The sequence below is a fragment of the Salminus brasiliensis genome, chromosome 9, assembly GCF_030463535.1.
Source record: "Salminus brasiliensis chromosome 9, fSalBra1.hap2, whole genome shotgun sequence".
Lineage (NCBI taxonomy): Eukaryota > Metazoa > Chordata > Actinopteri > Characiformes > Bryconidae > Salminus > Salminus brasiliensis.
This window is the reverse complement of record NC_132886.1, coordinates 41,360,222-41,388,130: the sequence shown is the minus strand read 5'-3', so window position 1 is coordinate 41,388,130 and position 27,909 is coordinate 41,360,222. Positions and strand designations below refer to the sequence as shown.

At 41.1% G+C, this 27,909-nt stretch overlaps 1 protein-coding gene and 1 long non-coding RNA gene across 2 annotated transcripts in view; one reads left to right on the top strand and one right to left on the bottom strand.

Annotated features, from left to right (window-relative positions):
- Positions 1-17,542: 17,542 nt before the first annotated feature.
- Positions 17,543-27,909, bottom strand: part of LOC140562674 (uncharacterized) — a 59,402-nt gene continuing 49,035 nt past the window's right edge. Inside the window, exon 5 of the long non-coding RNA XR_011980167.1 lies at positions 17,543-17,986. This is a non-coding gene — a long non-coding RNA (uncharacterized lncRNA). The remainder of the gene's footprint in view (positions 17,987-27,909) is intronic.
- On the top strand, positions 19,136-23,977 carry en2a (engrailed homeobox 2a). The gene is made up of 2 exons (XM_072687040.1): positions 19,136-20,055; positions 22,680-23,977. The coding sequence occupies exons 1-2, from the start codon at positions 19,569-19,571 to the stop codon at positions 22,997-22,999; spliced, it is 807 nt and encodes a 268-aa protein (XP_072543141.1). The 5' UTR covers positions 19,136-19,568; the 3' UTR covers positions 23,000-23,977.

Sequence of the window (27,909 nt, the reverse complement as noted above, 5' to 3'; positions counted from 1 at the left end):
GGATCATATAAACATTATAGAGCGTTATAGAGCGCCCCCTACGCTTCCTGTAGGGTATTACAGTCTGTCAGAATGAGCGTGTGGATCATATGATCATTATAGAGCATTATAGAGCACCCCCTACGCTTCCTGTGGTGTATTACAGTCTGTCAGAATGAGCGTGTGGATCATATGATTATAGAGCATTATAGAGCGCCCCCTACGCTTCCTGTAGTGTATTACAGTCTGTCAGAATGAGCGTGTGGGTCATATGAACATTATAGAGCATTATAGAGCGCCCCCTACGCTTCCTGTAGTGTATTACAGTCTGTCAGAATGAGCGCGTGGATCATATGAACATTATAGAGCATTATAGAGCGCCCCCTACGCTTCCTGTAGTGTATTACAGTCTGTCAGAATGAGCGTGTGGATCATATGAACATTATAGAGCATTATAGAGCGCCCCCTACGCTTCCTGTAGTGTATTACAGTCTGTCAGAATGAGCGTGTGGGTCATATGAACATTATAGAGCATTATAGAGCGCCCCCTACGCTTCCTGTAGTGTATTACAGTCTGTCAGAATGAGCGTGTGGATCATATGATCATTATAGAGCATTATAGAGCGCCCCCTGCGCTTCCTGTAGTGTATTACAGTCTGTCAGAATGAGCGTGTGGATCATATGAACATTATAGAGCATTATAGAGCGCCCCCTACGCTTCCTGTAGTGTATTACAGTCTGTCAGAATGAGCGTGTGGATCATATGAACATTATAGAGCATTATAGAGCGCCCCCTACGCTTCCTGTAGTGTATTACAGTCTGTCAGAATGAGCGTATGGGTCATAAGAACATTTTAAAGCATCACAGAGCGCCCCCTACGCTGATTAACATCACTGACAGCTACCATAGCTAATTATCGTGGTCCTCCGTCAGTGCTGACGGTGTTAAAATGGTGATTCTTTCATACCCAGGTGGAAGGACAGCTCAGTAATATGGTGTGTGTGTTTTGTATGGAGATGACAGTGGGCTGGATGCGGCGCTCTAACAGGCGTGGAGGATCTGGATTGTTCTTTGGCCCTGGGTTAGCCCCCCCGCCGCTCCTCTAATGGAAGATGATTCAGCCGAACGGCCGGGCAGACAGAATAGCAATTACCCAGACTTATTGGCCTCACCCCTGACATTTCACTGGCTTCTGAGTGAACGAACACAGGGGGACTGCACGAGGAGACAAAGGGGTGTGTGTATGTGTGTGTGAGAGAGGGAGAAATGAAGGAGTGCGATAGGAGAAGAATCAAAAAGGCCGGAGGAAACACACTCAGGAACAAAAGGCCGCAACTCGCAGCGCAAGGCTGCTGTTCATTAAAGCGATACTCTGGATTAGCTCGGCGGGAGTTAATGAGCCAGGACGTGTTTACTGTTATCAGCTTAGCACTGGAGCTACAAGGCTAATGTACAGTCATGAGAAAACATTAGGAGACCCCATAAAAACCTTTGGAGGTCTGATCTTTGTGATCAACACACTCTGTCTGATTTAAACCTCAGACGTTTAGTCTGGTCTGATCTTGATGGTTGTTGAAGTGAGGGGTGAAGATCACCATCATGGTCGGATCCAGAGAGCTCTCTGAGGCCTTCAGAAAGAGGGGTGGAGATGTTGTAGAGGAGTCTAGGAAGGGGTTTAAACAGATCTCAGAACACTTAGAAATCAGACACTGTTCCACCGTCCACTAAATCATCTACAAGTGGATAAACTGACCAACATGACCAGCAGATAGAGCTCATCTCAGCTGAGGTCAAAGTACAGCATCAGCCAGACTTCTCTGTTCCAGAGGGTCCTATTCTATTGGCAGTACCTCTCTACACGGACTAGACAAGCTGTGTGTGTGTATGTGCACATCTGTTTCAGCAATGGGTGCAGCTTAAAGTAGCTAAATGCATTCATTAGAAGGGGTGTCCACACACTTTTGGACAGATTTAAATATGTTTTTAGAAGGGAACATAGGGTCACATGACTTTAGCTAATGTGAAAGTAATTTAGCCAGTTAGCTTATGATGCTAATATGGCCTAAATCATCTCACACTCTCATCTCATCTTGATTCTGTGGGACTCTCTGTTATCTAGAACATGGACTGAAGAACGGACCAAAGGACTGTTTTTATCTATGTGACACATTTTATCTGGACTTTCGCTGTAAACTGAAGCTGACTGGTCTCAGAAGGTCTGAAAAAGGGGCTCAGTTAATCCCCCGCCCCCCTGTGCCATTGGAGTGTTAGCATGTTAGCTTCAATTTTCTGTCATTTTTCTAGGGGCCTTGAGAACTGCACATGTAGCTCAGTTTGCAAGTGAGGAGAGCACCGCACTCCCTCCCCCTCTCTCTCTCGCTCTCCCTCATCACCGTCGCCCTGTCTCGCTCCTTTGGAAGGCGTGAATATAATGAATCGAAGAATTAAAGCTAATGGGACACAGCCCAGCGACAGGCTTACAAGAGGGTGCAAAATGGGCCGCCACTTCAGTCCAAATTGCCCGTGGTGCCATTCAAATGCCAGCCTGGCATTTAGAGCTCGTCTCACCTCTCCCCGCATTCGCCACAGTCAGCCCGAGTCTCGCTCGCCCCCTTTCATCACACGCCTGATAACAAACACCGCCCTGCGCCGCTCTGTAGCGCGAGGAATCGCCATGCTGCCCGAACTGACCAACCAACCGAGCTCTGCAGCAGTGAAAAAAAAGGATTTGCACTCGTACTGAGTCGTGTTGGTATTTATTACAGTATTTATCTAGTAGGTACACAGTACTTGTACTAGATAGGACTGGTACTCCGGTTGTCCAAGTAGTACTTGTACTCAGATTTGCCTGACGTACTTTGTAGATGTACTTGATAGATAGTATCTGTTCTTGTACTTCATTGTATTTGTACCCAGACTTGATAGTATTTGAACTTCTACTAAATAGTACTTGTACTCAGACTTGTGTTGGTCCCAAAAGTATTTATTACAGTATTTATATAGTATATATACAGTATTTGTAGTAGATAGTACTGGTATTCAGTTTGTCCCAATAGTACTTGTACTCAAATTTGTCTCAACAGTATTTGTATTTGTACTTGATAGTATTTGTATTTGATAGTATTTGTACTCAGATTTGTCTCAGCAGTATTTGTAGATGTACTTGATAGTATTTGTACTTGTGCTTCATAGTATTTGTACTCAGACTTAATAGTATTTTAACTTCTGCTACATAGTACTTGTACTCAGATTTGTCTCAACAGTATTTGTAGATGTACTTAATAGTATTTCAACTTCTACTAAATAGTACATATACTCAGACTTGTGTTGGTCCCAAAAGTATTTATTACAGTATTTATATAGTAGGTATACAGTACTTGTACTAGATAGTACTGGTGTTCAGATTTGTCTTAGCAGTATTTGTATTTGTACTTGATAGTATTTGTACTCAGACTTAATAGTATTTTAACTTCTACAACATAGTACTTGTGCTCAGATTTGTCTTAACAGTATTTGTAGATGTTCTAATATTCATACAGTAAGTGTACAGTATTTACACTACATAGCTTGTTCTAGTCTCAAAAGTATTTGTACTGAGACGTGTTGTATTTGAGAGTATTTGTACTGAGACGTGTTGTGTTTGAGAGTATTTGTACTGAGACGTGTTGTGTTTGAGAGTATTTGTACTGAGACGTGTTGTGTTTGAGAGTATTTGTACTGAGACGTGTTGTGTTTGAGAGTATTTGTACTGAGACGTGTTGTGTTTGAGAGTATTTGTACTGAGACGTGTTGTGTTTGAGAGTATTTGTACTGAGACGTGTTGTATTTGAGAGTATTTGTACTGAGACGTGTTGTATTTGAGAGTATTTGTACTCAGACTTGTTGTGTTTGAGAGTATTTGTACTGAGACGTGTTGTGTTTGAGAGTATTTGTACTGAGACGTGTTGTGTTTGAGAGTATTTGTACTGAGACGTGTTGTATTTGAGAGTATTTGTACTGAGACGTGTTGTATTTGAGAGTATTTGAGACTCCTGACATCAGAACAAACAGACGTGCAGACCTGAACCTGTCGATACGGAGGGCAAGTTGAAAGCAATGTAATTCATTACATTACTGTGTGATTCCTTACTACTAATTACTAATTAATTACAAACGTATGCAATTACAACATTTCATACGAACACTACAGAGTCAAAGTTACAAATATCAGGACTGGTTTTGCTGTGCCGAGCCAATCTGCTGTCTCACTTTTACAGCAAGCACTTTAAACAGGAAGCAGTTAAAGGGCCGTCAGGGCTGAGGAGGACTCTCTTGATTCAGTAGATCAGATCTTGGCGAATCACTAAAGGCTAAATGGATTAAAGGCCTGAATATAAATATTTCTTTGTCACTAAATCATCACTTCAAAGGTTCTGCAGATGATCTGAAAGTCTTGATCTTTAACGTTTGGCCCAATTATTCAAAAAAGGCAAAGAAATGAAAAGGTCTGAGTGAAATTAGCTTTGTAAGCTTCAGTAAATAATGAAGGAATAATAAAAAAGGCCTTAATTTGATCTCACACAAACACACAGCCGCAGCGCTGTTAGCTGTTAGCTGCTAGCTGCTAGTGGGTGAAAGTAAATCTCAGGTGATGGCACACTAAAGCGAGTGATCTGCACAAATCCTTTACAGTGCAAATGAATCACATCACATTACGGGCTGGGATTAGGTGGCTGTCATACACGCCTCGCTAAAATTACAACCTAATCAAGCCGCTCTCCAAGCCTGACACCTTTTCCCGTTTTTCCAGAGCGAAGCGCAGCTCCGGGGCCGGAGAGACGGCCTAAACGCATTTACCAGCACAGATGCTGCAGCTCAGCTCCTCATATAATAGATTTATTATCCATTTTAAATAATTCCCAGCTTAGGCTGGATGTTAGCATTTCAAAAACTAACTCTTTTATCAGGTTTGGGGGTTTTAATGTATATACACATAAACAATATTGGCAATTCCCACCCTCTCAGTGAAGATTTTCCTACATAATTCAGTGTTTATGAGATTAACCCCTTCAGAGCAGAGTTCGGTGTGAAGCTGAGCTTCACTGTAGAGAAACTGACCCACTCTGATCTCTGTACAGTGGAGGTAATAGGAAGCAGGCGCCGGTCGCCATGACTACAACACACATACAGCCCATAATTTATTTCCTATCCAAACCCACCAGTTTTATATGGAATGATGATGATGATGATGATGATGATGGTAAAATAGTGAATAGAGAATCTCAACTAATCCAGTTTTCTTTAGGGACTACTTTTTGGGACTACCCTGCAGCATGTATCCCTCCACCACTTTAAAGATGCACACACACAGCTTGTCTAGTCCCTGTAGAGAAGAAGTACTGCCAATAGAATAGGACCCTCTGGAGCAAATCAACATCATGACCCTATTGGTACCATACAGCCTAATGCCAGGCGTGGGCTAGAGGGGTATGAAGCCCCCCAGCATTAAAAAGAGCTGTGGAGCAGTGGAGGAGCTGTGTTCTCTGGAATGATGGTGGTGGAGCTCCATACAGTACTTTTGGATGGGATGAGTTGGGGGTGGGATGCTGATCATCATCATCATCATCATCATCATCATTCTCCTCCTCCAACACACTGACCTCACTAACGCTCTTGTTGCTGAATGCAATCAAATCCTCACAGCAATGCTTCTCCCCAATCTAGTAGAAAGTCTTCCTCTCTGGACAGTAGAGACTGTTACTCCAACAAAAGCAGGATCAGCTCTCTTTAATGCCCTTGATTTCAGAACAAACAAAAGATAATAATGAGCAGGTGTCCCAATACTTTTGTCCATATAGTGTAGGTCAGTGTTAATGGCGCAGTATGTTTGGTTGTAAGAGATGAAGGGAGGTTGGACAGTGGTCCTGTACACGTGAATTGTGAATTGTAAATTATTTCTGTGCACAGTGTGGAATGTCTCGCCCGCTGCTCAACCATTCCCAAACACGGTTCCCCGTGCAGGGCAGTGGACGGGTCGTGTCTGGGAATAGTTTCGACTCGAGGGAGAGAGGCAGAGAAAGGGCAGCGGAGGATAAAAGATCAGTGTCTGAATGATTCCTCCTCACAAAGCAGGAAAGCAGCTGTGGACGGACGTTCCGCTCCACTTCAGACACACAAAGGAGGACGGCCACTTTCTCAGAGAGCCGCTGGAGGAGCCGGAGACGAGCGGCCTGAGCGCTTTCACACGGCAAACCTCCACCACAATCACTGTACCACTACAATCACCACCATCCATTCAGAGTGAGGACTAGAGTAGGAGAACGCCAACTTCATACTGGATATTAATGCTATTAGAGCTTCATACTGGATATTAATGCTATTAGAGCTTCATACTGGATATTAATGCTATTAGAGCTTCATACTGGATATTAATGCTATTAGAGCTTCATACTGGATATTAATTCTATTAGAACTTCATACTGGATATTAATGTTATTAGAACTTCATACTGGATATTAATGTTATTAGAACTTCATACTGGATATTAATGTTATTAGAGCTTCATACTGGATATTAATGTTATTAGAACTTCATACTGGATATTAATGTTATTAGAACTTCATACTGGATATTAATGTTATTAGAACTTCATACTGGATATTAATGTTTTTGGAGCTTCATACTGGATATTAATGTTTTTGGAGCTTCATACTGGATATTAATGTTTTTGGAGCTTCATACTGGATATTAATGCTATTGGAGCTTCATACTGGATATTAATGTTTTTGGAGCTTCATACTGGATATTAATATTATTAGAACTTCATACTGGATATTAATATTATTAGAACTTCATACTGGATATTAATATTATTAGAACTTCATACTGGATATTAATTCTATTAGAACTTCATACTGGATATTAATATTATTAGAGCTTCATACTGGATATTAATCTTATTAGAGCTTCATACTGGATATTAACATTATTAGAACTTCATACTGGATATTAATGCTATTAGAGCTTCATACTGGATATTAATTCTATTAGAGCTTCATACTGGATATTAATTCTATTAGAGCTTCATACTGGATATTAATATTATTAGAGCTTCATACTGGATATTAATCTTATTAGAACATTAGTCAGATTAGATTCAGCCAATCAGTTGGTGAGTCAGTTGAAGGAAAATCTGTCAAATCAGTGAATCAATTAGGGAGTCAGTAAATCAACAGATCAATGAGTGAGTGCGTACATCAGTCAACTGGTGAATCAATGAGTCAGTTAAAAAGTCAGTAACTTACTCAGTGACTCACTTAGCGAGTCAGCTACGATCTCAGGGCTGAGGGAAACTGGTCTAGTCTTACAGTTACACAGTTAACCAAAAATGCTTTGTCCCATTACCAGCATGACGGCCTTACTTCCATTCACCATGATTAAAAACAGAAGACTGGGGGTAGGTGAGCACTCATACCTGTGCTGTGTTTGCAGCTCACTTGGGCAGTTGGGCAGTTGCGGTGGGACAGCTTTCACATTAGGCTGCACATGGTGGGCAGTGTGGTGTAGAAGAGCCCTTCACCAGCAGTCGCAGTACCAGCCTGTCCCTCCAAAGTCACCTACATCCAATAAACAAGATTAGATAAGGCAGGGGCGAGTACCCCAGGGGACACAGGAAAGCCCCACCATCACCTGGCTGTGGACCGTACTGGACACTCAATAAACAAACACATGTAGCTTAGCATTCTCTCTGCCAGGGCTAACTACTCTGACAGTCCCTAACTGCTTCATCTGTCCGTCATCCCAGCCCTCTGTAGAACAGCTGAGGAATATTAAATATTAAAGCTGGTCATTAAACACAGAGGTCAACAGACCTCAGCTCACCTGAGGGAACTCCTCCTCTATTCAGCTCTGAGCCCCTCCTGGTTGAGAGTTCTCCAACTACCCTGGACACATCTCGGGATGTCGGTGGAGGTGGTGGAGGTGGTGGAGGCAGAGGTGAGGTGGAGAAGCTCCACGACGAGCTGAAGTGAAGGACCGCAGGTATCTCAGGAGTACCGGAACTTGTTTTGCCCGGCGTCTACGTACTTCCGTTTTTGGGGCAAAGGAGTCATTATTAAGTCCGTCAGCGAGTCAGTGAGTCAGTGAGTCAGCGAGTCAGTGAGTCAGTCTGAATCAGTGAATTAGTGAATACGGCGATCATCGAGTCAGTGAGTCAGTGAGTCAGTGAATCGGTTCGGGACATTGACTCCGGTAAAACCGAGCTCTGGATGGAGACCAGCCCCGTTCCAGACTGACCTTTGACCTGCCCTCCACACACACACACTCACACACACTCAGTCACACACACACACACACACACACACACACACACACACACACACACTCAGTCACACACACACACACACACACACACTCAGTCACACACGCTGTTGTCTGTAGGAGTGTGAGGGTGACCCGTTGAGGACAGTTGAGTCCTGCAGAAATAATGATAACAACAATAATAATAAAAATAATTAATAATAACGTCGCGGTAACAATAATTAATTAATTAATTACAATGTAGGAATGTGTGAATTGTGTTTACATTAATAAAGCAGAAGAAATTATATATTGAAAATATTTATATATATATATATTAATAAATGTATATATCATTAAAATATATAACAATAATAATAATAATAACCATAATAATAATAACCATAATAATAATATCCATAATAATAATAATAACCATAATAATAATATCCATAATAATAATAATAATAATAACCATAATAATAATATCCATAATAATAATAATAATAATAATAACCACAATAATATTAATAATATTAATAACCATAATAATAATAATAATAATAGTTATCTGCACTGGAGCCTCACTCTACTATACAAAGAACAACTGTCAGATTTTCACATGGAAAAAAAAAGTGAAAATCATATTAGGAAATACAAGTTTTTTTTTTGCGCGCGCGAGGGTGGCGCTATGTATATGTATATGTATATATATATATTTAATGTTCGTCACGCGCGCATAAGTTTAGACATACTTCATAAGTTCCATATTTACAGAATCAAAATATCAAAAATGTAATTGGGAAAAGCACATTTATAAAAGCAGGGAGTAAATAAAATACACAAACAAACAAACAAACAAACAAACAAACAAGTAAACAAATAAGGAGAGATTTCTGAGATTTTTGATTTCGGAGAATTTAAGGAACCCTCGTCACTACTTTACCCAGATGAAATACTATAATAATGAAATAATATTTACAGGTAGAACTTCTACATCACAAAGCAAACTCAGTTCATTAATAAATAAATAAAACTTTAGGATCGATTGTGAGCTCGAGCTTACAGTTCCATAGTTCTGGGTTCGGCTTGAGTTCCTCGTGTTTGATGTCCAGCACACACTGGAACTGACTACACACACACACACACACACACACACACACACACACACACACACACACAAGAATAAATCCAAACTAAATAAACTGGATTAATCTGACAGGTAAACAAATTCGAATAATTTGCGGCGCGCGCTGAAGCGGACTTCTCACTGTCAGAGCGAACTCACCTGTAGCTCCGTGTTTACAGGTGTGTTTACAGGTGTGTTTACAGGTGTGTTCACAGGTGTGTAGTGAGTAGTAATTCAGTCAGCTTCATCTCCTGATTCTCTGCTCTGGGTTTAGTTGATGGTGTCGCCGGTTCAGCTTCTGGAGCTGCACTACTGTGGATCACTCAGTACTTCTTCAGTCAGAACACTAAACACCTGCATTCACCTGAAGAAGCATTTAATACCTTTTAATTCAACTCTGTAATAAAGTGAAACGGTTTTGGTTCATATTGTAAATTTATTTTCTTAAAGAAAAAAGAACGATTTCAGGAATTAAACCAGTTCATAAATAAATTCAATAAAAAAAACATTGAAGGGATTATTTTATTTGTTTTCGGAAAGTAAAATATCATTACACTGTAAATCAAATGACTGAAACCGTTTTAGGAAATTAAACCGATTTCGTAAAAAAATTCGTTAAAAAATTACGTTTTTTTTTTTTTAAAAACACACACGTCAAACGTTCATGTTACACTATTTCAGTTGAGTCAACATTATTAGAGTTAACTACACCATGTTAGAACCATCCACTGCTAATTTAACTCTACTCATTAGAGTTAAATCAACACTATTAGAATCCCACCGTGTGGGAGTGAATTCCACAGTAGTAGAATTAGTTGAACATTAGGAGTAAATGATAAACTAGACGAGTTAATGCAACACTGTAGGTAATTCTACACTATTAGAGTTCATTTGATTCAGTACGGTCATTTTAGAGTTAATTCAACACAGTGAAAGTTAAACCAAAACTTGTTTAAGTTTCTTAAAAAAATGAGTTTGAAAAGAAGTTTAGCCAGTAATTGTAGTTGAAGTGTGAACTGAAATTCTTTAAACTGATTTAATTAACCCGGTTCAGACAGAATTTTCTTTACCAAGAATCTCAATAAAAAAAAAACAAAACGTCCAGACTGTAAATGAAATGTCCAGAAATCCAGTAAAGCTCACAAACACTCGGGCTGGTTTGTCCATCACGTGTCAAAGTTTGGGCGAAAAAGCGAATTTTTGCGAAACTGGTTTTTGCGCGTTTTTTTTTTCCTCGAAAGCGAAATTTAGAGTGTCGCCGCGCTCGCGGGAGATTAGAGAGCGCAGATAAAAGGCTTTAATGGTGTGAATGAAGCCGTTTTCCCTGAAAAGAAAAGAGGGGCTAAAGACGAGGTTCAGCATCCAATTAGCGCGGGTGGGTGCACGGGGCAGTGATTGGGAGTGTTTTCGGTGTGAATGGGGGGTTTCTCCACGGCAGGGAGATCACACACCGCCGGGTCTTTACTGGGGTATTAAACTCCATCAGCTCCTCCTGATCAGGACTCATCCGCGCTGCTGGGGGATCAGGGGGGCTGAGACAATGGGCAGGGGGCAGAAATTAAAGGAGGTGACCACTGGGGCTTTGGTCTGGTCTCAAACTGAGTAAGGGATCAGGGCGACTCACTCTCCTGCGCGCGCATCTACATATCAATACTGCTGATCAGTGATCTGCACTCAGTCAGTCAGTACTGTCTTCAGTGGAAGCTCTGAGTTCATCCAGCTTCTCTCAGTCCAGGAACGGAAGTGTGTTAAACTCTACACAGAGCTGAACTCACTCGAATAGAGTTCACATAGAGTTCACAACTCAAACACACGCGAATCGACACTTTAACGCAGTTCATTAAACACCAATACGAATGATTCAACACTAATTAGATTTCGAGTTAGTAGAACAACAGTAGTAGAATTTGTGAGAGTTAATTCTACACTATTGGAGGCAGTTTAGCACGTGATAATATTTTGATTCAGCTTTTAGAGTTGAATTCAATTGAATTGTTCATTTGAAGAGTTGAATTCCTCACTTTTGGAGTTAACTCAAGAATATACGAGTTAATTCAACACTATGGGGGTTAATTCAACGCTACGTTCACTGATTCCAAGCTGAAAGAATGAATTCTACACCATTAGAGTTAACTCAACACTATCTGTGTTATGTAAACACTGTTCGAGTTCATTCAACTCTATATGGGTTGATTCCATACCAGAGTTCATGTTACACTATTTCAGTTGAGTCAACATTATTAGAGTTAACTACACCATGTTAGAACCAGTCACTGCTAATTTAACTCTACTCATTAGAGTTAAATCAACACTATTAGAATCCCACCGTGTGGGAGTGAATTCCACAGTAGTAGAATTAGTTGTAACATTAGGAGTAAATGATAAACTAGACGAGTTAATGCAACACTGTAGGTAATTCTACACTATTAGAGTTCATTTGATTCAGTACGGTCATTTTAGAGTTTACAAAACTTGTGTAGTTAATTCAATGCTATATGAGTTAAATCCATGCTGTAAGAGTTCATTCAAAACAATTAGAGTTCAGTCAGAACGCTACTAGACTGTATCAATTATTTCAACTCTACTCGAGGAAATTCTCTTCTGTTGGTGTTAATTCTATTCTGCTTTTCATATTAATAATACATATCAGGTACCTGTATCTTAGTGTTAGTGAGCAGTGTGCTGGTGAAGAGTGTGTGTTGGTGAAGAGTGTGTGTTGGTGGAGTGTGTGCTGGTGAGGAGTGTGTGTTGGTGGAGTGTGTGCTGGTGAGGAGTGTGTGTTGGTGAGGAGTGTGTGTTGGTGAGGAGTGTGTGCTGGTGAGGAGTGTGTGCTGGTGGAGTGTGTGTTGGTGGAGTGTGTGTTGGTGAGGAGTGTGTGCTGGTGGAGTGTGTGTTGGTGAGGAGTGTGTGTTGGTGAGGAGTGTGTGTTGGTGGAGTGTGTGCTGGTGAGGAGTGTGTGTTGGTGAGGAGTGTGTGTTGGTGAGGAGTGTGTGTGTGTGTTGGTGAGGAGTGTGTGTGTTAGTAAGGAGTGTGTGTGTGTGTGTGTGTTGGTGAAGAGTGTGTGTGTGTTAGTGAGGAGTGTGTGTGTGTGTTGGTAAGGAGTGTGTGTGTGTGTGTGTGTGTTGGTAAGGAATGTGTGTTGGTGAGGAGTGTGTGTGTGTGTTGGTGAGGAGTGTGTGTGTGTGTGTGTGTGTGTTGGTGAGGAGTGTGTGTGTGTGTGTGTGTGTGTGTTGGTGAGGAGTGTGTGTGTGTGTGTCTGTTTGGGAGCAGGAGTGTGTGAAGGCCAGCTGTCCTCTCCGCTCTGTTCCGCTCAGACTCAGGTTCTCACTTCAGAGTGTGTCAGAGGTCATAGAGCATACAGGCTCTGACTGACCGTGCCAGTGTGTGTGTGTGTGTGTGTGAGAGAGAGAGAGAGAGAGAGAGAGAGAGTGAGTGAGAGTAAGGGACGGTGCTGTGCTGTGATCAATGAGGCACACACACACACACACACACTCACCGCCATGTTCATTCACAAATTTGCTGTGTGCCCCGCCCACTGCAGTCCTGCTCTACAGCCCCTTAAACACCACCAAAACAGCACACACACACACACACACACCTCTGTGGTTGTGCAGATTAAAGCGATAGTTTACCCAGTTTGGAGTCTGGAGTTTGGTTCTTTTAGGCTAATGTAGCTAACATGTAATACAAAACTATGTACACCAATTAGCTTGATGCTAACTGAGGATCACACTCGTGATGGTGATGTAACTCAACAACTAACCAACGTCTAACAGCGTTGGAGTTTTACGTCGTGTGGACGTCAACAGTATGAAGTTTAGCATACGTCACAACTCAATGTTGGTATTTTACATCAGCATGATGTAACCAATAAAATACATGTACTGTCCTATTAGAGTTAATTCTACACCTTATTTGAACAGCTGGAGATCAATCTTACTACTAATTTAAGTGCCTTTATTGTGCTGCTCTCTTGTTTGATTTTGCTGCTGTAAAAACTGACTTTCCCCGTGGGATAAATAAAGTGATCTATCTATCTATCATTCAACACTAGTAGAATTCATTCAAAAGTAAAGGGAATTCTACTCTATATGAATTTATTCAACACCATTAGAGTTAATTTAACACCATTAGAGTTAATTTAACACCGTTAGAGTTAATTCAACACTGTTAGAGTTAATTTAACACTGTTAGAGTTAATTCAACACCGTTAGAGTTACTTCAACACCGTTAGAGTTAATTTAACACCGTTAGAGTTAATTTAACACTGTTAGAGTTAATTCAACACCGTTAGAGTTAATTTAACACTGTTAGAGTTAATTCAACACTGTTAGAGTTAATTCAACACCATTAGAGTTAATTTAACACCATTAGAGTTAATTTAACACCGTTAGAGTTAATTCAACACCATTAGAGTTAATTTAACACCATTAGAGTTAATTTAACACCGTTAGAGTTAATTCAACACTGTTAGAGTTAATTCAACACCATTAGAGTTAATTTAACACTGTTAGAGTTAATTCAACACTGTTAGAGTTAATTCAATACTAATTAATTCAAGACTAGTAGAGTTCATTAATAATTTAATTTACTTTAAATGAAAGTAAAGGTAATACTACTTTATACAAATGAATTCAACACCTTTAGAGTTAATTCAACCCCATTAGAATTAATTCCAACCCATTAGAGTTAATTCAACATTGTTAGAGTTAAATGAAGAATAGTAGAGTTCATTCAAAAGTAATGAAGCTAATTCTACTCTTTACCACTTAATTAAAGACCATTAGAGTTAATTCAACCCCATTAGAATTCATTCAAACCCATTAGAGTTAATTCAACACAGTTAGAGTTCATTCAAAAACTAGTGGAGTTAATTCAACACCAACCAAATAAACGTAACACAATATAAGGTGATTTAAGACTGTTGGAGTTCATTCAACACTATTAGAGTTATTTCTATAGTAATAGAGTTAATGGAGGTAATTCAGTACTCATTCCACACTGTTAGAGTTAGAGACCCCGAATGGTGATGAAGAAAACGGTGGAGGGATACAGGTGCACTATGCAGGGTGTGGTGCGGCAAAAGTAGTACCATTTCAGCTTTACCACTATTTTACCATCATCAACACTGACTCCATGACCCAGAGGAGCCCAAGCTCCGGCATGCTTGAGTATGTAAAGTGGGCCTGGTCCAGTGTTTATCTGTTTTACAGAGCGAACGCGCTCCGATTACTGCTGTTTCATCCCGGTCTCGCGCACAGTGCCGGCTTTCATACGTGGCCGTGGGTTTTTACAGGCGGCCTCAGGTATCGACCCGTTCTTCTGACAGTGCTGTAAAGCTCTCTGTGCCCTAAGGGGGGATCAATAGTTCTGTTTCCCCTGCAGGTACAACCTTTAACATTCACCAATATCATTTTCTTTTCCATAACCAAATCCAGATTCTGCTCTCTCTGCAGTTTGGTCACATGGAGTCAAATTAGGAGCACGCAGGACAGCATACTGGAGGTCATTAGGGGTCACTGGAGACGAAAATGACCAAAAATGTCAACAACCTAAAAACAGCACAGTGTTGACCTCTATACGCATTCGAGGTCTGATCCTCATCAACCAGAAAACCACAGGCTGAATGAATGCATTACTGAGACAGTGTGAGACTGAGATATGTGAGACAGTAAGATATGTGAGACTGTGAGACAGTGAGATGTAAGACAGAGACAGTGAGATATGTGAGACTGAGATATGTGAGACAGTAAGATATCTGAGACTGTGAGACAGTGAGATGTAAGACAGAGACAGTGAGATATGTGAGACTGAGATATGTGAGACAGTAAGATATCTGAGACTGTGAGACAGTGAGATGTGAGACAGAGACAGTGAGATATGTGAGACTGAGATATGTGAGACAGTAAGATATCTGAGACTGTGAGATGTGAGACAGAGACAGTGAGATATGTGAGAGTGGGACAGTGAGATATGTGAGACAGTAATATCTGTGAGATATATGAGACAGTGATATCTGTAAGACAGTGAGATATACGAGACAGTGATATCTGTGAGATATGTGAGACAGTGGGACAGTAAGATATATGAGACAGTGATATCTGTGAGATATGTATGACAGTGAGACAGTGAGATAATGATATTTGTGAGATATGTGAGACAGTGAGACATTGATATTTGTGAGATATGTGAGACAGTGGGACAGTTAGACATTGATATCTGTGAGATATGTGAGACAGTGGGACAGTGAGACATTGATATTTGTGAAATATGTGAGACAGTGGGACAGTTAGACATTGATATCTGTGAGATATGTGAGACAGTGGGACAGTGAGACATTGATATCTGTGAGATATGTGAGACAGTGGGACAGTTAGACATTGATATCTGTGAGATATGTGAGACAGTGGGACAGTGAGACATTGATATCTGTGAGATATGTGAGACAGTGGGACAGTGCGACATTGATATCTGTGAGATATGTGAGACAGTGGGACAGTTAGACATTGATATCTGTGAGATATGTGAGACAGTGGGACAGTTAGACATTGATATTTGTGAGACATGTGAGCTTGAAGTAGTTTTAGAGATAAACTTGAGAACCTGAAGTTTCATTGGTTTATTCCGGGTCGGTATTCTGGATACATCAAACACTGACCTGTATGATTAACCCATTAATGCCCGTCATTACACAGTTAACCCATGGAGTCCACACCTAAACAGTGTGATTAACCCATTAATGTCCAGCAGAACTGTGTAACTATGTGTAGTACTAACACATTAATGTAAACACCTCAAATGTTCAATAGCATAATAAACCCATTAATGTCCATATCAGAAGGCTGTATGATTAACACATTAATGACAGTAATGGTATGGTTAACCCTTTGATGTCCACATCTAACATTGCAAACTGTCTCATTAACCCATTCATATCAACATCAGATATTTAATAACTGTATTACTGACACATTCATGTAAATATCAGACATTTTAATTATTCAAATAATCACACTGCAGAGTTTTTATTTATGTCAGTGTCTGATGACTATTTTACAGTTATAAATATGCAAATGTGCTTGTAAATAAAAGTATTAAAATAACACATAACCAAAACAAGGGCGTACTGTTAGATATTAGTGGTCTTGGGTTACCCTTAGTTACTGCATAGTAATAAACACCTAATTCAACCCCTCAACTCAGTCAAGAGCTTCAGGAGGGTGGGATGGAGGAGCTGGGGCAGGAAAACCAGGACGGGGGAAGGCTGTAGGAGCATGAGGTGGGTGGGTGAAGGGTGGGGGTGTAGGAGCAGGTCTGGGCTACCTCAGCAGCATTAGTGAAGTAAACAGTAGCAGTGTCTCCAGTGAAAATAAAAACATCAGTCTGAGGTTCTGCCTCGTACAGGGAGCCGGTGCATGTCGTGGCAGCACCAGCGCCAGCTGCCACTGCTGTCCCCCATTATTTGTAACTGTGCAGGGTACAACCCGGGCCTCTCACTGGACCTCAACTGGACCGTTCACTGTACACGACTTTAAAGCCACGTTATAAAGGTGATATGCAGACCTGTATGAAAGACCTACACACCCCACTGTCTTTCTCCAGTCCGCACTAAACCAGTTCGGGGAAAGTGACCATAGATTTCTGGTGTTTTCAGGAGTTTCTCTTTTTTATTCTTCTTGTTAAACTGTTGTAAACCTCGTCCTCCTCTTGGTGATTTACTGCTGGAGGTTTAGTGCAACTTTTATAAACAGTTGAACTGACAGCTGACCACTACATTGGCGTTATTAGACAGTCTGAGATTTAGGCAATTAATTAAATAAATGTTATAAAGTTTATATGAGAATCAGATCTGTTTTAAAAAGAAAACAAAGAAAACAACACATTAATAACGTTTATTATTCTGACAATATTTCTTTTAATCAATTACCCAATACCTCCAGTATCCAACTTTATTTATTTATTTAAATGTATATATATATATTTTTTTTTTTTTATTTAATTCATAGACAAAATATATAAACGCAAATTAACAAATAAAGACGTTTTGCATCCATTTACCAGCAAGAAATAAAACTTTAGCAATAAATAAAAACACGTTACAATTTTAAATCTTTATTCAAATTATTACATAAAAAAAATCTTAGAAAGAATGCTTTATTTACTTTTTTATTTATTTATTTATTTAGAAACTTGGCGCTTCAGGCGCGTGTAACAGAAATGGTTACGAATGCGACAGAATACCAGCAATCATAATAATAATAATAATAATAATAATAATATGCTGATCGTTTGAAGTAAAAGTCTTACTGCAATATTGACAATATAAGTATAAATATGCTAATTTAATCGTATACCTTCACCACCACTCCTACAACACCCACCCACTCCGGCTTCCCCATTCGAGGTGTTCTGGTCCTCAGAAATATCCCACAGAACCCCGAGCTGCTCCGAACCCGAGCGCAGGGCTGATGGGGGTTCACACGGTCCTGCTCTCCAGCTCAGGGGTGAGGAGCTGCGGCCGGACTCCACGCCGGGAGTCGGTTTACTGACTTTACAGCATTTACTGTAAATAATCCAGGAAACGACCCGACAAAGAGTCCCTGAAAACACATGAATCAATTTGCTAAGAATAAACAATAAAAATAAATATAAATAAATGCATAAAAATAAATATATATAACACAAAAAACACTTTAAAGACCATTTAAAAACAGCACACTGGTTTTTCGTTTAAAATACGTTTTTCTTTAAAAATGCAACTTTGTTTTATTACAAATTAACACACAAAAATGTAAAAAAAAACAACATTGTTAGACTGTACACCCCCCCCCCCCAAAAACAAAACACATAAATGTATATTTTACAATAAAAATAAATGATTTTTCACTACAAAAAAAAGAAACGTTATTGTTCGCTAAAACGAGACACCGGATTTTACGTTTTTGGTTTGGTTTGGTTTGGTGTGGCTGGACTGGGTGTCTAAGCTGAGTGTGACCTCTGGGCCTGTAGGGGTCATTTAGAGCTGGTTCCTACATCTACACTCACCTTCACGAAGCTGTAGCAGATCTACACCCAGTGTGGATGGGATGTGAGCTCAGCCCTGAGCTCAGATCTAAACTGTTACGTTTTCAACAGTGAAGAACAAAAAACATCAAACACGTTTTATTTCACTTTTTAAGCCAAAAACACCAACCAGTTCTCCTCCATCTCTGGAGCGGCTGATGTGGAGAGGGGTGGTGGAGCCTCCCACCTGAGGCCAGCGTGATTCTGACCCAAAATCGAGTCACCTGTACAATCAGATTCAGCCGCTCAGAAAAACAAACGTTTATATAAACAACAGCAGGCGGGCCCGCACCTGTAGCCCACCCCCACCACACCCCCACCTCAGACCCCACCTTTCTTATCCCCGCAATCCGAAACGTTCACACTCGTATACAAGCTCGCGCGCGGAGCGAACTGAACTGAACTGACCTGAACTGAACTGAACCGAACCTGATGCATCGGTCTGAATGTAAACACGCTTTAGCTCGCGCGCACAGCATCGTTTCACGCGCTGATCCGGTTCCTTTAAGAAAACACAAGGCTGCTCTCGAATCAGGCCGACGTCACGAGCTCCCTCGCGGCCTATTGGTGGAAGGCACGTGTCTATGGATACTGGAGTGAAACGTCACGCGGGTGGGCGGAGCCTCGTAGTAGGAAAAAAAGGGAAGAGAGAGTGAAAAAATAGAAAAGCCCCCAAAATAAATAAATAAATGGGGAGTGAAAGTATTTGAGGAGCAGTTTGGATCCCCCTCCTCTTCCTCCTCAGTGTGGTGGGGCACTGAAGCGCTGCCTTTTTCGCCTTATGCATGCACACTAATTCTACACCAATTCTGCACCAATTCTACACGGATTTGCACCAAAAAATTCAGGTTTTACGTTTTTTTTTTGTTTTTGCGTTTGCTTATTATAAGTTTATCTTTATTATTATTTTTGTTTGGGTGGATAAGCTATGCTACCTTGTGGCCAGGATGCGCGCGGGCTGCCTTCCGTCTCGAAAAGCTGCTGATTAAAACTCCAAAATTCGGCAAATTTTCTCCTAATTTTGGGTGGAAAGTGAAGCAAAAGTGGCCGGAGGAGCCGGAGCTGAGGGAGTGAGCGGTCAAGGGTTAAAGGAGGGCAGAGTGGAGAGTGTGTCTCAGCATGGAGGAGGGTGAGCAGAGTGCGCCTAGAGACGAGCCCAGCCGGGCCACGGAACGGGCCACCGAACGGGCCACCATCCGCCCGCTCCCGGGCAACCCTGCGCCGCTCCCTCACCGCATCACCAACTTCTTCATAGACAACATCCTCCACCCGGACTTCGGCAGAAAGAAGGAGACGAGCGCCCTACGCGGGGACAGCGACCCGGCCGGGGCGGAGGACGCCGCTGAAACCCCCGCTACACCCGTGACGGGTCGGTTGGGCGGCGGCGGGCCGACGGAGGGCACTTCCACGCCGCTCTCCGAGAGCGGGGCGAAGAAGGCTGAGATAGAGGAGCCGTTCACAGCCAGGGGGGGGAACAGCAAGGAGCAGTGCCTCAGCAGCTCCGAGTCGGACACCTCTCAGTCCGGCACGAACGTGTCCCAGAACCGGCCCATGCTGTGGCCAGCCTGGGTCTATTGCACGCGCTACTCGGACAGACCCTCATCAGGTAAGACTGTGGGGTTCAATTCACCGCTTTCCTTCTGTTTATCCTTAAAGCAACCTCTGCTAACCAATGCAGGAGCTGCGCGCGCTTGTAGCTACGTGATTATAAAGGCAGGTGGCTCGTGGGGATATTTGAGAAGTTCCAATATAGAATTCTAAAATAAGAATCCAAAAAAATGCAGGATATTTGCAAAAGATTCAGGAGGGCTGTTTTCGGCCTCATAAGACTAAATAAATAAACACATGTTTAAATAAAGCTGCTACTTGAAATTGATTTCTCAATTTAAACGACTTTTGCATTTTTTGCCAAAACAAAATTATATTTAATAAATGGTGAGCTAGTGTTATGAAGCTTAACCATGCTACTTTGGTATACTTTACGCTGAGGCTGGTTTAACCGAGAAATTGCAAAACTTTATAATTAGGAAATTTTAAAAATTGTCAAAATTTCGATTTATTTCTTTATCATTTTAAACTGCCATATATTTGATTTTCTGTTTATTTTGGTGCAGCGTGGCCTTCCGGTGTGTGAATTTCATACACCGGGCAGTTGGTTGAATAAGGGGTTAAAACACACACCACACTCGCGTGACAGAATTACGCTGTTAAAAAAATTGCGCAACGAAATTTAAAGTAATATTTCATACCACAACAAAAACGGCATGCATGCACAGGCTGCTCGTGCACCAGGCTACAAGAGAGCTCCAGAGGATAGCATGAACCTTTTTTTTGGATATTACTACTAATAAAAATATATCCAGGTTATTGAAAATTCCAGGTTGGGAATTCGGCTGTTCGGTCTTTAACAGGACGGATATTTCTGCAGGTTCGTCTTCTGGGTTTATCCCTGGTTAAAGCCGCTCAACCCGCGTTTGGTTTGGGCTGCAGGACCACTGGGCTTAGCGAAGGTTATTGATCAGCGTGATTTTGGGTTTAAAGAAGGGGAGCGGAGCCGCTGATGTGAACGCAGAAAGCGAATATCCTACAGTAGCGGAAAAGAGCGGCTTCTGAACGGGTTCGGGGGCGAATCGATTGTTTAGAACTAGTCCAGACTGACAGTATTGCAGCACTGTCCCCTGCTGCATGAGGGCTATTCGATGCTTCGGCTCTTGACCAAAGGCTTAAACCAGGTACCATTTAGAGGATAAGAAGAGCAATAGATCACCACGTTCCTTCGAGAACCTGGAGAACTGTTTTTCTTTTTTATATTAAATTTCATCGTCCAAACTGGAGCTCATCCATATTCTGCCTCATCTGAGACCTCCCCCCTCCTACCAACCATCACTCCATCCATCCCTCCCTCCCCTGTATTACCTATTCATACAGCCCTCCACGCCTCACACCCCCTGACGCAAAGAAATAATAAATAAATAAATACGAAATAAACGTGTTTACAAACTGTTCTGAAGTAAAAACAAATAAATGCGTTTATTGCCCCCAATGTGTACAACCAATCAAGGCTGCGCGAGACGAACAAAATACTGTACTTTCATATTATTTAATTTATTTTACTAAATACGCTAATAAAATAAAGGTGCTACAAATAGTTACTTAAACCATTTTTTTGGTAAAAGCTCAGTGTGACGAACCTGTTAAAGCTCTAAAGACGTGGATATAGAGGGGTTCTCACCAATGTTAAGGTCCTTTACGGAAGGTTCTTTACGGAACCAAGAATGGTTCTTAAAAATAAAAATGCTACAAATGACTCTTTAATCGATACCACAGTAGAAACACTTATGTAATTGAGAATAATCTTGTGTGTAAAGAACGTGGATATAAAGAACGTGGATATTAAGGTTCTTCACACTTCACAAAAATAGTTCTTTATGGAACCAAAAATGGTTCTTCTATGGCATCGCTAAAAGAACCCATTGTAGCACCTTTATTTTTAAGAGCATATTTTATTCAGCAATTCACGTTGGCCTATTTTTTTTTTTTACCAATGATTGATGACGTCAATGACCTGATTTGTCCGAACGCTGCAACCAGGACTGGTCTGATTTGGTCGAGATGGTCACGTCACATAATAAAGGAACACAATTGTGATTATATTGCAAAATAGTGAATTGATCACCTTGAAATCGAATCAACATCAAGATCCAATATTTAGATTGCGCTCTACAAAACAACGACGCCATGCTGTTTGGGGAATATTTTGGTTTCTCAAAAAACAATTTCTTTATACATGCATGGAATCTCAAGATGATGGGTGGGCTCACCTTAGGCATCTTTATTTTACATGCAGAGTTTGGTGAGAACTACCTAGAGTGGTTCCTTACTTCGTGGCAGAGGAACCCATTGTTTTGAAGCCTACGCTATTGTACGATGTTACGTCCTCCTACGCAGAAAATACGCCACGGTGCCAATGGACCGAGTCCACAGATCAACTCCTCCACTTTAACTAAGAACCTTCTTTTTTTAAACTGCATGGAACCATCAGAGGTTCTTCTATGGACACCTATGGACATTTTGTAGTTGGCTGCAATGTTAGTTAAGAACCACCAAGTAAGGTTCATCCATGGCTAGAAGCCATGCAATCCCAACCCAATCCACAATAAGAACACGAGCTCGGTCTGATGGCTCCATCCAGTCCAGATCTTTCACCTGCCCTCCCTTTCTCTTCTCCAGGTCCTCGGACCCGCAAACCAAAGACGAAAACCGCCAGCAAGGAGGACAAGCGACCCCGCACGGCCTTCACAGCCGAGCAGCTGCAGAGACTGAAGACCGAGTTCCAGACCAACCGCTACCTGACCGAGCAGAGGCGGCAGAGCCTGGCCCAGGAGCTCGGCCTCAACGAGTCCCAGATCAAGATCTGGTTCCAGAACAAGAGGGCCAAGATCAAGAAGGCTTCAGGGACCAAGAACACGCTGGCCTTGCACCTGATGGCCCAGGGACTATACAACCACGCCACCACCACCACCAAGGATGACAAGTCTGACAGCGATTGAGCTGACGAGGACGATGGTGGTGATGATGGTGGTGGTGGTGGTGATCATAATGATCGTAATGATGGTGGTCCTCCTTATAAAATTTCCAATGCAATAAATCACCAAGGGCCAGTGGACAAACATACCAGCAAAGCTGAAAATTTCATAAAAAAATAAAACAAGCAAACAAAAACTAAACAAAACAAACAAACAAAAAAAAAATCGCGTAATAGACTATATTGATCATCAGCTTATTATCAAACTCTGCATCTACGTCTCTGGACCATGCTTTCCATAGGCTAGCTAGCTTATTAAGCATCACATACCAACATACAACAATGCGTTTACTAAGCACGTGGGAATAAAAATAGAAACACACACAAAAAACAGCAAAAACAGAAAACGTAAAAAAAAAAAAAAAATTCTTGCTTAAATCCAAAGAATATTTTCTGCTGCACCCAGGCGACTGTGAATATTAATACACTGCTTATGAGGCATTTTATTTCTACGTGTGTTCGTGTTTTTAATTTTTGGGACTGGTTTGATAATAAAAAAATCATAAATAAAAAAAACGATTTTCAAAAACGTCAAATTTTAAGTAAGGTCAATTTCAGATTTGTATTTTTTGGCTACGTTCAATGAAGGATTCGGGAAGAAATAATGAAAATAAAACAACCCAACAAGAAACTACAACGCCGTGAAAGCCTATTCCAATCGCAAGAACGAGGTGTAGCTTAGAGATGTTTTTATTATTATTATTATTATTATTATTATATTCGTTTTTCTAATTTTTGCTAAGAATTTAATTTAACACCCATGTGTAGAAACGCGGTTCTAACCTAACAACCCAACACTGGAATGAGCTGAGTCCACCTCAACTGGACCTCTTAAATGGTATATAGTTTTTATGAAAGAGCAATATAATCTTTTTGTTTCTGTTTTTGTAGCAAAGTCTGTTTTAATCAACGTAATGCTGCCTATAAGCGCGTGTAGCACACTGACAATGACGATAGCGCGATCAGATAACGTCCTATACAGAATATACATACGTACTATAACAGAATTATTATAAATATACAAATATATATAAATATAAATAGCCTATATATCTATATATAAACACACATACTCACTCAAATACACACAGTATGGAAATACAACTCGAAGCAAACCAGCAGTTTACTGTATAACAGATGTTAAAAATACTGTTTTATTGTTGACTTCATATTTGTTATGTATTTATAGAGATATATTGAGAAGAAAAAAAAAGAAAAACAACTTTATCCAATGACCAGTGTGGCTTTTTATTTGAGAGTTAGATTTCTAAAAAAAAAAAAATCATAATAAAGGTGTTTAAATGGCTTATTTATCTTGCAATAACTTCTGTATGTGAGTGGAGAGTTTTTTTTTTTCTTTTTGTTTTTTTTTGGAGGCCTTTGCATGAAGATTGTTATATTCGCGTGTTTCCAAGAGTTCAGAAAGTTTTTCTTTACATTGCAGAAGATCAGAAGATAAACCAAATCGAATCGTGGACTTTTTCTTTTTTTTAAGACTTGTTTGAATATATCCTTTTATTGTACACCTTAAAAAACAGAGGGAAAAAAAGAGAGTGTGTGAATTAAAAAAAAAAAAATCCACCAAACTGAACACACCTTGCCTTACCAGAGTTCAAGTGCGAGTTCTAATGCCACAAGACTGTGCCCAGTCAATCAATCAATCAATCAATCAATCAACAAACCAATCAATCTATCATCAGCAGAGAGCTATCTATAGAAAAGTATGTTTAAAAAAACAAAACAAAAAACAAAGCTGAAGCGACACATTTGAGATGTAAAATAAGCTGTTTTTTATTTTTTATTTTGTGTTTTCAAGTATTGGTACACGTGTAAATAATTTGTATCACGTATGCATTAATTAATGGTGTAATTAATTGCCTCTTGAACTGGATAAAGAAAAGAGAAATAAATAAATAAACAGGAAAGATAATACTCTTCCGTTTCTGCCTGCTTTGATAACCAATGTAAAGTGTTTTCATTGGGCTGGTGGGCTTTCTCATGGGTCCAGTCAGAAGCACCGAGCAGCTCGAGCCTCCTTTTTTTTCCAGCAAATGGGAGCCATGACGGATGTGACGTCACATCCGTCACGGTTCTGTTTAGGCACACCAAGCTTTGCCAAATCAGGGGAGAGTTGTGGCAATGTGAGACCAATGGCGGTGATGGAGCTGCTGGAGAACACCAGTTCATCTGGGTTTCCTTCCTCCCAGTCCCAACTGTCCTGTCCAGAGCTCCACTGGGACGGGTTCAGAGGAACCCTCCAGAGCAGCGAGCAAAACACACCTCATACTAAAGTCCTCCGGTCTTACTAAAGCAGTTCAGTCATTGGTCCTGGAATAACACATGCATGTAAAAAGCTGTAGAAACCTCAAACATCACAGCAAATGCAAATGTGGCTACATCTGAGCATACGCCAACCATGCTGCCCAAGGACTAGGAGGGTAAAAACCCTCCTACAGTGGTTCATTTGCAGCACAAGCCAGATCAGACCTGACCATGTGTTTGTTTTGACTTGCATGCAGCGTTACAAATAATTATAATGGTGCGACAGAGGATTCTGGGACCAAGTTTGGTTTATAAAGAATGAATTTTGTGAAGCTCTTTGTAGAACCCTTTGAAGTCTGTTGTAGCACTGTTATTTTTAAAAGTGTAGGGTATAATCATTCAAGCGATGACAGCATAACAAGAACATTTCGATTTGGTACAGTATACCTTCACTATCATGACCAAACCTTGCATTTCCACATCAAAAACAATGTACATCACAACACATTTACATTACAAACATTGCTGGACAATTTCCACTAGTCATAAAGGTCAGCTGGAGATTTCAAATTATGTATAAAATAAAAAAAAGTGTGAGGATACTCTATCGATGTGGTAATACATCTCAGTGTGGATTGATGTCATAAAATATTACCCACCAAAACAACAATCTTCGAAACTGTCTTAGAAAAGTGCCGTTTGATTGGGGTCTACACATTTGTTGGATATTGTGGAAAATTTAATAAAATCAACACATGGTGGAGGTACTCTCATAATTAAACAATGTACAGCTCCACCCGTCCCTCCTAAACCTGGGCAACCAAGCTCAAACACCCTCGAAACACCAAAAACGGAAAAAGACTTCTGATTCCAGGTGAACTTTATTTCTCAACCACAGGTGCAAACGTTACAGTCAGTAATCCAGTCATTATTTGCATGGATATACAATAAAAAACAAATTACGCAAAGGTCTTACATAAGAACACAAACACAAACGGCTGAACAGCTGCCGGGGCTTCGGCCCGTTCATCTAGACGCTTACAGAAGATCCAGCGTCTGGAACAATGCATAAATTCATTCAGCTTCCTTGTGAAACCAGTGGAACCTGACTGTGTTGGGAGAAATCCTTGTATCCCTGAGATGGAAACTTTACAGGAGCAGGAAACTCATTCATTATGAAATGTTCAAGTTCAATGCAAAGGACAGCTGCCACTTTCGAATGGGTGAAAAGCAACACAGGTTACAAGGTTATAATTTGACAGTGTTGACTGGATGTAGGCTAGGAGATGTTCTGCCCCTTGGACAGCTGGATAAAAATTCTCATTTCCCATAAAAACAACAACAGGTAAAAACTATGTCTGTCTGCTTCGTGATTGTGTTGATTCTTCTCCAAACTTCGGAGAAAGCCATGCGTCCGAAATACACCACCTGTCCTCCCACAGTGGAGCTGAGGGGAGTGTACGAATCAAGCGGGACAACCGGAGTTTCCCATGCACTAACAATGCCTCATCTACATTTCTTTTATAGTAGCCCTTGTATGAGGAAATGACACCCAATGGTCGGGCGCAGAGGTGCCTGACTGACTCCCGTCTATAGAACTAGAGGTTTAAAAAAAAAAAAAAAAAAAAAAAAAAAGTGTGTGTGGGAGAGAGAGAGAGAGAGAGAGAGAGAGAGAGAGAGAGAGAGAGAGACTCCAGATGAAGGTCAAAACCTCCTGTCATGGTCGCAGGTGTCTCGCTTTTCCAGCAAAGCACAGTTGCCAACCCTCCCCTTTTCTCTGTCCCTCGCTCCCTCTCTCTTTCTGTCTCTTTCTCTCTCGCCCTGTCACACACAAACACATGCTTACACCCCATCTAACTTTTCCGGAACACCTGTCTACCACAAATTACCAAAATACTTGCTCTGGAAGGACTCAAAACGGGTTGCGACCTTGAACGATTTTCGGACGATAACCTTGTCATTCTACTTGTGTATCGGGTGTCCATCAAAGTGCAAGTGCAAGTTATTCAGCGATAAGCCAATCTCGCCTGAACGGACGTTAGACAGAAAGTAGGACCAAGGGGTAAACCCAAGTGGACCAGGGGTGTATCCACACTGTCTTCGGACATGTCTCAGGGACCTGAAAAAGGCCTAACATCAGTTAGAAGCATTGGTCTGACCAAGATCTGGATTACAACACAGGCCTCAATTTTTCTACCCAATTTCTTCCCAATCCCCACTCATGGGAACTCGCCCTATTACTAGCAATGTCCCCAAAAGCCATCGCCTCTTTTCCAACTGCCGCTGATGTAGCATCACTAGGCAGCCAGTGCGCTCTGAGGAAAGCCCGGCTCCCCAGCTCCGATTCAACAGCTAACAGACGCCTGTGCTGACCAACATCACACTAGGAGTGATGAGGGGAGGACGTGGCATCCTCCCACCTCTGAGAAAGCAAGGCTGATTGTGCTCTCTCCGACTCCGGCTGCTGATGGCAAAGCCTAACAGCCCGGGATTCGAACCAAGCAATCCTTATCAATCGGATCAAAGTGGCATAGGGGCCTTAATCCACTGGACCACTCGCTCCAAGAGGCCTCTTTCTAACAGGCAAAGGGGTTTGGCATGGAACCCAGAACC